The 10,326-nt window shown below is 38.7% G+C and overlaps 2 protein-coding genes across 11 annotated transcripts in view; one reads left to right on the top strand and one right to left on the bottom strand.

Annotated features, from left to right (window-relative positions):
- The window catches only part of LOC103394488 (protein TMEPAI-like), a 5,261-nt gene extending 877 nt beyond the window's left edge, over positions 1-4,384 (bottom strand). The window contains exons 1-2 of the mRNA XM_017041283.2: positions 3,896-4,384; positions 340-491 (exon numbers count right to left, since the gene is read on the bottom strand). Coding sequence (XP_016896772.1) covers positions 340-491; positions 3,896-3,905 — 162 coding nt within the window. The 5' untranslated portion in view covers positions 3,906-4,384. The remainder of the gene's footprint in view (positions 1-339; positions 492-3,895) is intronic.
- Positions 4,385-4,910: 526 nt separating this feature from the next.
- Positions 4,911-10,326, top strand: part of thap7 (THAP domain containing 7) — an 8,837-nt gene continuing 3,421 nt past the window's right edge. For 5 of the 10 annotated variants that reach the window (XM_025065127.1, XM_025065126.1, XM_025065125.1 and 2 more), the window contains exons 1-4: positions 5,051-6,054; positions 7,540-7,677; positions 7,817-7,927; positions 8,850-10,120. In XM_025065127.1, coding sequence (XP_024920895.1) covers positions 5,900-6,054; positions 7,540-7,677; positions 7,817-7,927; positions 8,850-10,120 — 1,675 coding nt within the window. In that variant the 5' untranslated portion in view covers positions 5,051-5,899. The other 5 variants (XM_017041318.2, XM_025065131.1, XM_017041319.2 and 2 more) reach the window with 5 other exon arrangements.

The following is a 10,326-nucleotide window of genomic DNA, read 5'->3' as shown; positions in this document are numbered from 1 at the left end:
AAAGGACCGATTGTCCGTTATCAGCCGTTACTGCCGTTGAAGGATAATCAAATTTTCAAACTAAAACATCTTTTAGACTTTCTTCTGTTAGTATTAGAGTCTGAAGGACCTGTTTTTTTGAAACATTGTCAGATTATCTTTGAATGGAAAAAAGTAAAGGGATACGACTGGATTCTGTTGGGATGAAGTAAATTAGTCAAACCGAAGTACATTTTTTGTGTCCCCAGTTCATTTCCTAGGTTTCACATTAGAAACCCAGACATCAATGATCATTTCATGTTTACAGTCTGTAGTAAAAAAAAAAAAAAAAAAAAATGTGTCCGTGACATTGACACTCACCAGTCGCGTGGCCTGGTCTCTCTGGACGTGGCTGACCCTGGTGAAGAAGGCCAGTGCTGGCAGCCAATAATGGCTGAGCAGACAGATGATCACGACTGTGATGAGGCTCATCACCAGGACGATTGTTATTATCTGAACTAACTCCAGTTCAGCTGCGCACACACAGACAGAGAAAAAGGCACATTCAGGTCAGAAAGGTTACGGTTTGAACACCAACCAACACATAGTTAGCGCCTGTTCATTAGCGGTTTTTAGGTGACCGTCGGATTGGGTCCTAATCAGGCGGGCCGGACCAGTACAATCGTAACATAGTTCCCTATAAAACACAAAAAGTCCGTCTTTGTTCCCTTCGTTTTTATACCAAGAAGTACATTCGACAAATCGTCCTATTTAATGAAATCTAATTTTAGCAAACATTTCCCGAACATGAATTGTTTGTGTATCGTTTTTATGTTTCAAAATTCGTCAAGCGGGCCACAATTGAATCCTCATGCGGACCGGTTTTGGCCCCCGGGCCCTATGTTCGACACCCCTGATGTAGACTATGTGTAATTTATAAGGCCAGTCTGACATATCTGATAGAGTAACATTCCTCGAAAACATTTAAACAGTCCCTTCCACTACGAAAAGACTTTGAGTTTTGTTGATTCAACAACAATCACGAATCTTCTAATACATTTTAAATATTGCAGCAAATAACTGCTTGGTGTAACACGTATGTTTATTTTGCTTGGAATATTACTAAAAATGGTGAAACTGGCCCTTTTCTTTCTATTCATTTGATTTAATGATTATAAAAAAGATACGCTTTTTTTAAATTAAAGATTAGTCTCCCTCTGAATACTTTGGTCAGGGAGCCTGGACGTAAATTAAACAATGGAGGACGAGTGAATAAAGGAAGGAATATTATTGGATTATCGGGATCAGGGGGGTTGCCCTAATGTAATAAAGTCTTTTAAAGATAAATGAACTTTTTTGCAATATATATATACGCACAAACACATATTTCTGACGAGAGTAAAAATAAATTTGTGGGGCCCCCCCGTTGCAGCTGGGCTCCTGAAGGTCATTAAAATGTTCTTTATTACTTTTATTGCAATCATGAATATCATTAGGGTAAACATAATGAATGCAAATGTATTTCAAATGCATCTCGATTTTTAGTGCCTATTTTGCATCTATATTTACAACCACTGGCTTCTGACTTTATTTTGCGTGTTTTCTATAACTCGTCGGCATAGAATGTAAGCGATAGGAACACGAAATTTGTTTCACTATTTCACTGCACTTTATATGACAAATGTATATATATATGTATACATACTTATATGTATAAATATATGTATGAACATTAATGTAGGTATCTATGTGTATGTCTATATATTGTTTATATATGCTTATGTGTATATACTGTATACATATGCATCTACATACCTATAATGACAAATATATATTTATATGTATCTATGAATGTGTAAATATATGTGCGTGTATGTGTATATACTGTTTATATATGTATGTGTCTATGTACTGTGTTGTATCTATGAATGTGTAAATATATGTGCGTGTATGTGTATATACTGTTTATATATGTATGTGTCTATGTACTGTGTGTGCATATATACCGATAAATATATATACATATTATATATGTATATGTGTATTTATGTGCGTATGTGCATATACTGTTTATATATGCAAGTTTGTATATACTGCATATGTATGCATGTATATACTAATAAATATATATATTTTTATATATGTATATGTGTATTTATGTATATATGTGTGCGTATGTGCATAAACTTTTTATATATGCATGTTTGTATATACTGTATATGCATGCATATATGTATATATACCTATAAATGTATATATTTTTTATATATATATTTGAATTAGAATGCAATAATCAAATTACACACGCTGTCAGTTTTCAATTTTATCAGCTCGCTAATATTTTGTGAGAGCGCCTACGCTTCCTACTTTCGACGTGCAGATTTTTTTCCGACTAGCGCTACACGTCAGGTTCCACTGTTTACATGTCGTGTCTGGCCAGAAACAGGGACACAATACTGGCTGGAGAGTACGTGTGCATTTTTAATACCCGCTGTGTGAACAAAGAGAAGCGGGGAGAGGTGAGACAAAGACTCAGACACTGCCAGTGACTGACAGGCATTGACCTTCCACCCTTGACCCCGGTGAGCCGCAAGCTGAGACAGCAGTTGGCTATAAATGAGGAGTCTGGTGCATTGCTAATAAACCTGGCGTCTGTGTTTTTGTGTGTGTGTGTGTGTGTCTGTTTTTGTGCGTTGGGGGTGTTCGCCATCTCATCAGCCTCTACAGAACCCCATCGCTAACGCACACTATTGCTAGCTAAACAAATATTCAATATGTGACCATATTAATATATTTACTTTAAGTTACGCATATAAGATTTTTCTTTCTTTTAGAAAGAGTTCCTTCAGTAACTTCACTGCATCGCGACACTTTCGACCATCTGGCTTATGAATGATAAAACAAACGTGAGATCTGAGTGCGACTATTACCTAGCTAAAGATTTTGAACTTACACTTTGAAATGGTTAGCTAACAGTGCCACTGTTAAAACCAATTGTGTATTATTATTGATCGTAATATTACTGTTAAAACCAATTGTGTATTATTATTTTATTGATAGTAATATTATTATTATTATGATTATTATTATTGTTTTTGTTATTATTATTTGAATTTTTTTGTATTTTATTGTTAACCATCATTTTAGATTTTTTTTTTTTTTACTTCATTTTTTTACTATACAAGTTCAGTGAAAATGCACATAAATACTATGTGTCCACAGCGGGGACGTTTCTCCGTAGAGTGTCACAGCTTTAAAATGTATTCGCGGGCAATCAATATGAGTGAAGTTTTGGCCTGACTTGTTTAGTTTTCTCTACTGACATACAGTATTTTTTTGCCTGTGTTTATTTTTTGTAAATATCTAAAAAAAATCAAATTGAAAAAACCAAATATAAAAGCAGCGCAATAGCTCAATACCACAATCTTCTTCATGTCTCCTTCTAATCTCTGAAATTTCAAAGTATTTACATGTGCAATAAGGTACAGATATTTATCAGCGTAGTAATACTCCTACAGATACAACAACATTTGAGCCCACTTTTACAATTTTTTTGTTGTGTAGTACTTCTACCTGTATCCCAATTTAGACTGAAACCGACCAGTACTTTCTTAGATGAATACTTATTATTTATAAAAATATTTTTGTTTTTTTTTAAGACAAATGCTCCACTTAGTGCGAATGACAGGTAACGGTAGAAAATACCAGCTGTCCAAATGTTCAGTTTTGACTCAATGTTGCACCTGCAGTACCTGACCCTGTGCCAGACACACACGCACAGACCTAAATTTCCAGCCAACATCACATCAATCTCTATTTCCATGCATGAAAAAAAAACACATTCTCACAAAAAAAAGTAACACACTCCTGCAATTGACTCACTCTAGCAGCCTAATAAATAAATAAATAACGGATCAGAAATGTTCCTCACACTTACATATGTCCATGCCCTGGTCCTGCGCCCTGATGCAGCTGCAGCAGTAAAAACCATTTGACCTTGAGTTGCTGGAGCTTCCCGGGACCGAGAGAGAAACATCGACGGGGTGCAGCTCCGCCTGCTGCGGCTGGGAAAAAAAAACAAATGAACAGCGAGGACGGAGAGGAGCGGACGTTGCAGCCGCCGTTCAGCGGCCAACACAGCGGACGAGCAGGTTACATGAGGGACAGGGAGCTCCGTGTGATACATGGACCGTCTGCATCCACACACGCTCTGTGGTGTGTCTGCTGTGTTCCTGCCCCCCCCCTCCTCGGTCTGTCTGTGTTCGTCTGTGGACGTAGGGGGAGGGAGCCGGGAACAATGGTCAGTCAGAGTCAGCCAGACAACTCATCAGACTGATCAGATTATTACCCTGCTGCCGCGTCCGCGTTGGTACACGCAGCACAGCGCTGCTGTCCATCAAACTGAGCAACTGGCTGCTTTGAAAAAAAAAAACATTTGTGCAGAAGCAACCATTCCATGTGATGTATTTTTTAATATTATTTGCAGCATATATTTAACCGTTTGCAGTATTTTTTTTCTTTTCGAGTAGACAAGGAGGAGGGCTTGTCTGAAAATAACTATTTAACGTGCAAATGCAAGGCAGGAGTATTTTCTATTAGACTCTAAATCTCTGTAATTTACAATATATATAATATATATAATACTCTCATTTTGTAATATATATAAAGATTTCTGCGTTGTAATTTTTAGATATTAATTAAATATATATATTATAAATTTATAAATATTATCTATCTATCTATCTATCTATCTATCTATCTATCCATCTATCTATCTATCTATCTATCTATCTATCTATCTATCTATCTAATTAGTCCATAATAAAGCAAACTTTAAATGTTTCGTTTTAAACAACCCACTTTCAGTACTCACACAGTCCTCAAGAGGGCGCAGCCCGCACTTGAATCAGAATTGATTACATAAGAGCTTACTGCAAGTTTTTCTTTTCAGCTGACCTACACACTCCAGTCCACCAGTTGGCAGTGTACGCTCAATAGTGTTAACCGCCCAAAATAGAGGAAGTTATAGGGTTTGATGAAAACAAGATCAGCCATCTTAGTGAGGTCGAACTCAGAAGCGCTAGGGTAATGTTTTTTTTTTCAACTTGTACTTTTAAACAACCCGTGCTGTACGATGCTTGCAGTGTAATTGAAGGCAGCGACAGAAACAGGACGTGACTGTGGCTGACTTCAGTGTTTATTAGCGACGCTACTTATCTTACTCTGCGTCACATATGTACGTCAGTGACCGTGAAAGGCAAACGTAATTTTTTTTTCTTTCTCTACGTCAGTCGTGGTCAGTCCTGCCGAAGCAATTTTCACACTGTATATTAGTTAAACACACACACACGCAAGCGTAAACATAGTTAATATAGTAACTAGAATAGTGAATGATTAAAATGTTGTTACGTGTGTGTAAAGGCCAACTTTTTTTCTCTGCAAACGGACGGTGTACATTTAACTACACGCAGCCATGTAAGATATTTCTGGCGTGTTTCGTTTTTTTTTTTTTAATTAATTTTCCAACTTAATATTAATGTTAGTTGTATTTTCAGTAGTTTAACCGTGGTTATTGCTTATTCTTACTCTTTTACGTCCTACGTGTAAGTGTAATTATGCCATTTTCAATATTCTAACACCTTATTTTGTTCGGTTAAAACGAACTGACCCTAATCCTACCCTAGGCCTTAGAGAGTTAAAACAGATACTTCACTAAACGTATAAAAAATAGTTTATTAAAGTTTACTTTTTTCAAAGGTGAAATTGTGTTACAGATGTTTGATAATTAAGTGTGGGTCCAAATGTACAGTGAAAAGTTCCCTTTTTGGATATGTTTTAAAATATAATTCACAATTCAGACTTTTTTTCTTTTTTTCCCCATCAACTTGTAAACAGTAAAGAATGCTAAGAAGCTACCTTACTTGTGGAAAACCTGAAAGAAATGTTTGGCATCTATGCCTCGCATACAAGTGTGTTCTTGTCAGCTGTATTTCCTCTCTTGCTGTGTCACTTTCAGATGCCAAGGCATTGCTCAGCAGGCGGCTGTAAATCTCGAGACAACCGTGAAACCAGAAATGCTGGAGTCACCTTTCACAAGTGAGCATTTGGAGATTACGGGGGACTGTGCATATTCAATATAAAAAATATTTCTTTCTATCTATCTATCTAGTTAGCTAGCTAGCTATTTATCTATCTATCTATCTTTCTATCTATCTATCTATCTATCTATCTATCTATCTATCTATCTATCTATCTATCTATCTTTCTATCTATCTATCTATATATCTATCTATCTATTTTTTGGGGATTTACAGTACACAATTATGAAAAATATCACAGACTGAATGAGTATTTTTATCATAGGGCGCTTAAAAGAATGACAAAGACAAACATTATTGAGAAATGTGCCCCCCAAAAAATCTTATTTTCAGTTGCTTTACTTAGCTTGTTCATTAACACTTTGTTGTCTCTGGCGTTGTTAGCTGAAGAGCAGTTGCGGCGTTACCCTTGTTTTCTTACTTTGCCGTTTATAAATCTTGTGTGTTGAAATGTAAATATTACACAGCAATGTGTTATTTCTGAGTTCATATAAGCCACAAGTGTCAAACTCAAGGCAAGTCATTTTCTATGGCCTGCAGTTTTTTTTATTACACAGCAATGAACAGTATTTGTAACCTGAATAAATAATAATCAATTGCAGTAACATTTATTAATACATTATGGAGTAGTTACATCTATACAGTCTTTAAGTCCCAACCGGCCCTTTAAGGGAACTGTATTGCTGATGTGGCCCCCTGGTGAAAATGAGTTTGACACCACTGATATAAGCAGTCATGATGCTCCTGTTTCCATTAGGTGCTTTTTTATGAAGTCATGGCTTCCATTTAAAAAGGAGCTGTACTGGGATGGGATGTAAAGTAAGAGATTGACCGTAGGCTTAAATCTGGTCTGTCCCATTGACTTGGGCGAGGTAATGTTGGTCATAAGTCAGAGTCAGAAGTGAGTAAGGGAACTGGAGACATTTTACTGCCTGTACAAACACTCAACTTCTCTTTTACGATGACCACAAGCACAGAGCGACACATGACGTGTGAGGAAGCAGGTTGTGTTTTTACTTTTTATTTTAAGCACATTCAACGTTTAAAAGTCTCACAAATCCTAGTCATGCTCCCTATTGCAAAGTGGGATTACTTCTTTGTCTGCGTTGGAGATATTTTTCATCCTGCGGATAGTACCTTCAACAACACTGTAATTTGTGTTTAAAACAGCATTCTTATAATAAAAGTTGGATTGGAGTGAAATGAGTAAAAATGGGGTTTTATGTATTTCAGTGTATGAATGAATAAATTATAACATTACCCCAATGAGGGTGAAACAGTGATTACACAAAATCTCAATCCCATTTACTTCTATTAATACTAATGAATTAAGGTTATTGTCAGTTTGTGTTTTTAATTTCAAATGTAGGTCGAACACTACGTCTAATCCCCGGCCCTCTCACTGCGAACTGATTGTGAAAGACAGACATACTGCAGTAGATATGACTCATGATGAGTAATGTTGAGTCATTTTCATTCTCAGATTACCAAAAGGAGCCACAAGGAGGAACCTCTGGATCACAAACTCCCACCGCTCCAACTCCTGGGACCCTCAGACTGACTTTGTGTACTTCTGTTCCAAGCACTTCACACCTGAGAGTTTTGAGCTGACCAACTACAGGTCTGTAGACTGACGTAGGACCTGAAGAGGTTACATATACAACAGAAGAAAAAAAAAGTATCTCAGGCTTATCTCATCCACTGGTGACAGCAGCCTGAGGTGTGTTTCTGTCATTGTGTTTGTGTTTCTACACCTACAGTGGGATCAGAAGGCTAAAGGACGATGCCTTGCCAACTGTTTTCCATTCATCGACAACAAAAGAACACAAACCGGCTGACGCGTTGCATAAACAAGAGGATGTGCCTGTCAGGTAAAAACAAGCTTCTCTGTAAACTCCTCTGTTATAGGTCAGGAGTAGCTTTGGAGGGAACCATCTTTGCCCTTCGATTATAAAAGCTTGTTATACGATACTGACATATCATTCACATTATTGTTTGGATTTAAATGGCAGCGCAGACACCAAGTCTACAGGAGATGTGTATGGACACACGTCTTGAGCTGCAGTACAATGGCCGTGTAAAGTTACATGACACGTATTTTTAAAATGTTTTTGTTTTGTTGTTAACGTTGAAAAAAAAAATGCATTCCGTATTTTCCGGATTATAAACCGCACTTTTTTTTGCATCCGTTGACTGGGTTTGCGACTTATGCTCAAGTGCGACTTGAAATATATAATTTCACGTTTGTTATTTTCACACTGACAGCCGCTAGAGGGCACTCTAGGCTTGTGTACCAGTATCTGCTACTCCTGTACCACTGAAAATGTACATGTTCATTAGTTTCACACTGACAGTCACTAGAGGGCGCTGGTGTGACTTATATATGTTTTTTTTCTTCTTCGTTGTGTATTTTTTTCGGAGCAACTTAAAGACCGGAAAATACCGTAATTCAACTGGCTCCATGCCATTTACACATTGATAATGTGTTGTCTTAGTGTTCTAATGATTTCATAGGTAAACAGTAAAATTAGTTAGAAGATTTCAAAAAGGAAATGTGAGTCTAAAAATATTCTTTAACTTGTTTTTTGCAAGAATATAACAGCTACTGGTATTCATGTGAATCCAAACTCATCGATATGAACTTAACATCTTTAAACATCTCTCTTAATGTGTGAAATTCAAACAAAAATGACATATTTACATGTTATATTTCACCTTTACTTTGTTCACTATCCATTCTACCAGTGGCTAATTCCCAGTTTTTCACGTCAACACCGATTATTTTCCTCTTAGTTTCTGCTCCAGCAACCAGGATCAAGACAAGGTTCAGCATTCAGAGGAAAGCAGCCTTCAGTGGTCAGTGCCAACATCTGAGAAGACCCCAGATACCAAGACCACATTCCCTGAACAGGCAACGGTCCAGCAAAAGCTCGCACAGCAAGAACATGCTCCTTCCCCACCACCAGAATCTCAACCTCCCTCCCCATCACGGTACATGAGACGCCTGCCCCCTCCTCCAGGCTTCTACCTGTCGAAGGAGCACAACTACGCCCAGCTCTGCCCCCTGCTGTGGAGGAGACGATATGACCAGATTGTTGACTGCCTCGAAAAGGCGTTGCGCCAACTGCACGCAACCAGGCGGAGGGAGAACCGTCTAAGGAGCACCGTGCTAAGGCTCCGTGACAAACAGCTCAGGCACACTCTGTCACAGGATGGATCAAAGAGTAACGGGAGCTGGGCACCAGGAGGTGGGAGTAGAGGGGGGAAAGGAAGTTCTTACCAGGAGGACAGTGAGACCGAGGTTAAATCTGACGATGTAAGCTTGTTTGAGGAGAGATGTGTGGATCAGGTGGATTCGAAGAGCAGCGCGAACAGGTTGTCGAATGAGGAAAATAGATACTGCTTTTACTGCGGAAGAGGGCGTGTCAAGACTGCAGGCCAGGAGGCACAGAGACTCTCAAGGACGTACAAAGATGGCTGGCAAGCAGAACACGAGAGAAATCAATTAACAGGGACAGATAATGCAGTAGTCACACAAGGAAATCAACTGGAAAATAGCAGAAACATTTCAGACACTAAAAGTGCAGATTCCGCCGCCGCGGTCCAAAGTCCAAACCCCCAACAGTTGACTCCTGCTGGAATGCTTCTATCTACTACTTACAAACAGGGAGTCCAGTGTGTAGGATTTCAGAAGTTGCGAGTCTCTGAGATGTGTGAAGAGCAGTCTGGAGCGGTGAGCCTCAAAGACCACCCCTACCTGCAGCAGCAGCAGCTTCTCTGGGTACAGCAGGAGAGCAGCGAGGAACAGGTCGTTCTGCTGCCTGTTTCGGTCGAAGTCGATCTTCAGAACTTTCATGCTGCTGACTCACGAGCAGTTTCGGTTTCGGAAGTGGATCCTTCCGAAGGCAGCGGAGACATCGAGGACATGAGCAGCAGAGCTTCGCCTGCGGCGGAGACGTCACGTGTGGCTGAACAGCCGCACAGCGGCGCAGCTGTGCAAAGGAGAGAAGACGTTAGGGAGAAACTGAAAGAACATCTGGAGGGCTTTCACCTTCAGCTGAGCAGTGAGTTCATAAACTAAATGTATGAACACAGTAGCCTGCCAGCACACAGTCACATGAAGGATCTTCAAACACATCCCAGCAGCATTAGTCGACTCAACTCCTCCAGCCAGTTTTTAATGTTTTTGAAGTTAGTGTTGTGTTTTTGAGGTTTATATAGTAACTGATTCAATTGTTGTTTTTTTTTAACCTTAACATATTTACATTCT

This window comes from Cynoglossus semilaevis, chromosome 18, assembly GCF_000523025.1.
Source record: "Cynoglossus semilaevis isolate Cse_v1.0 chromosome 18, Cse_v1.0, whole genome shotgun sequence".
Lineage (NCBI taxonomy): Eukaryota > Metazoa > Chordata > Actinopteri > Pleuronectiformes > Cynoglossidae > Cynoglossus > Cynoglossus semilaevis.
The sequence above is the reverse complement of the archived record's forward strand: the minus strand, read 5'-3'. Positions and strand labels throughout refer to the sequence as shown.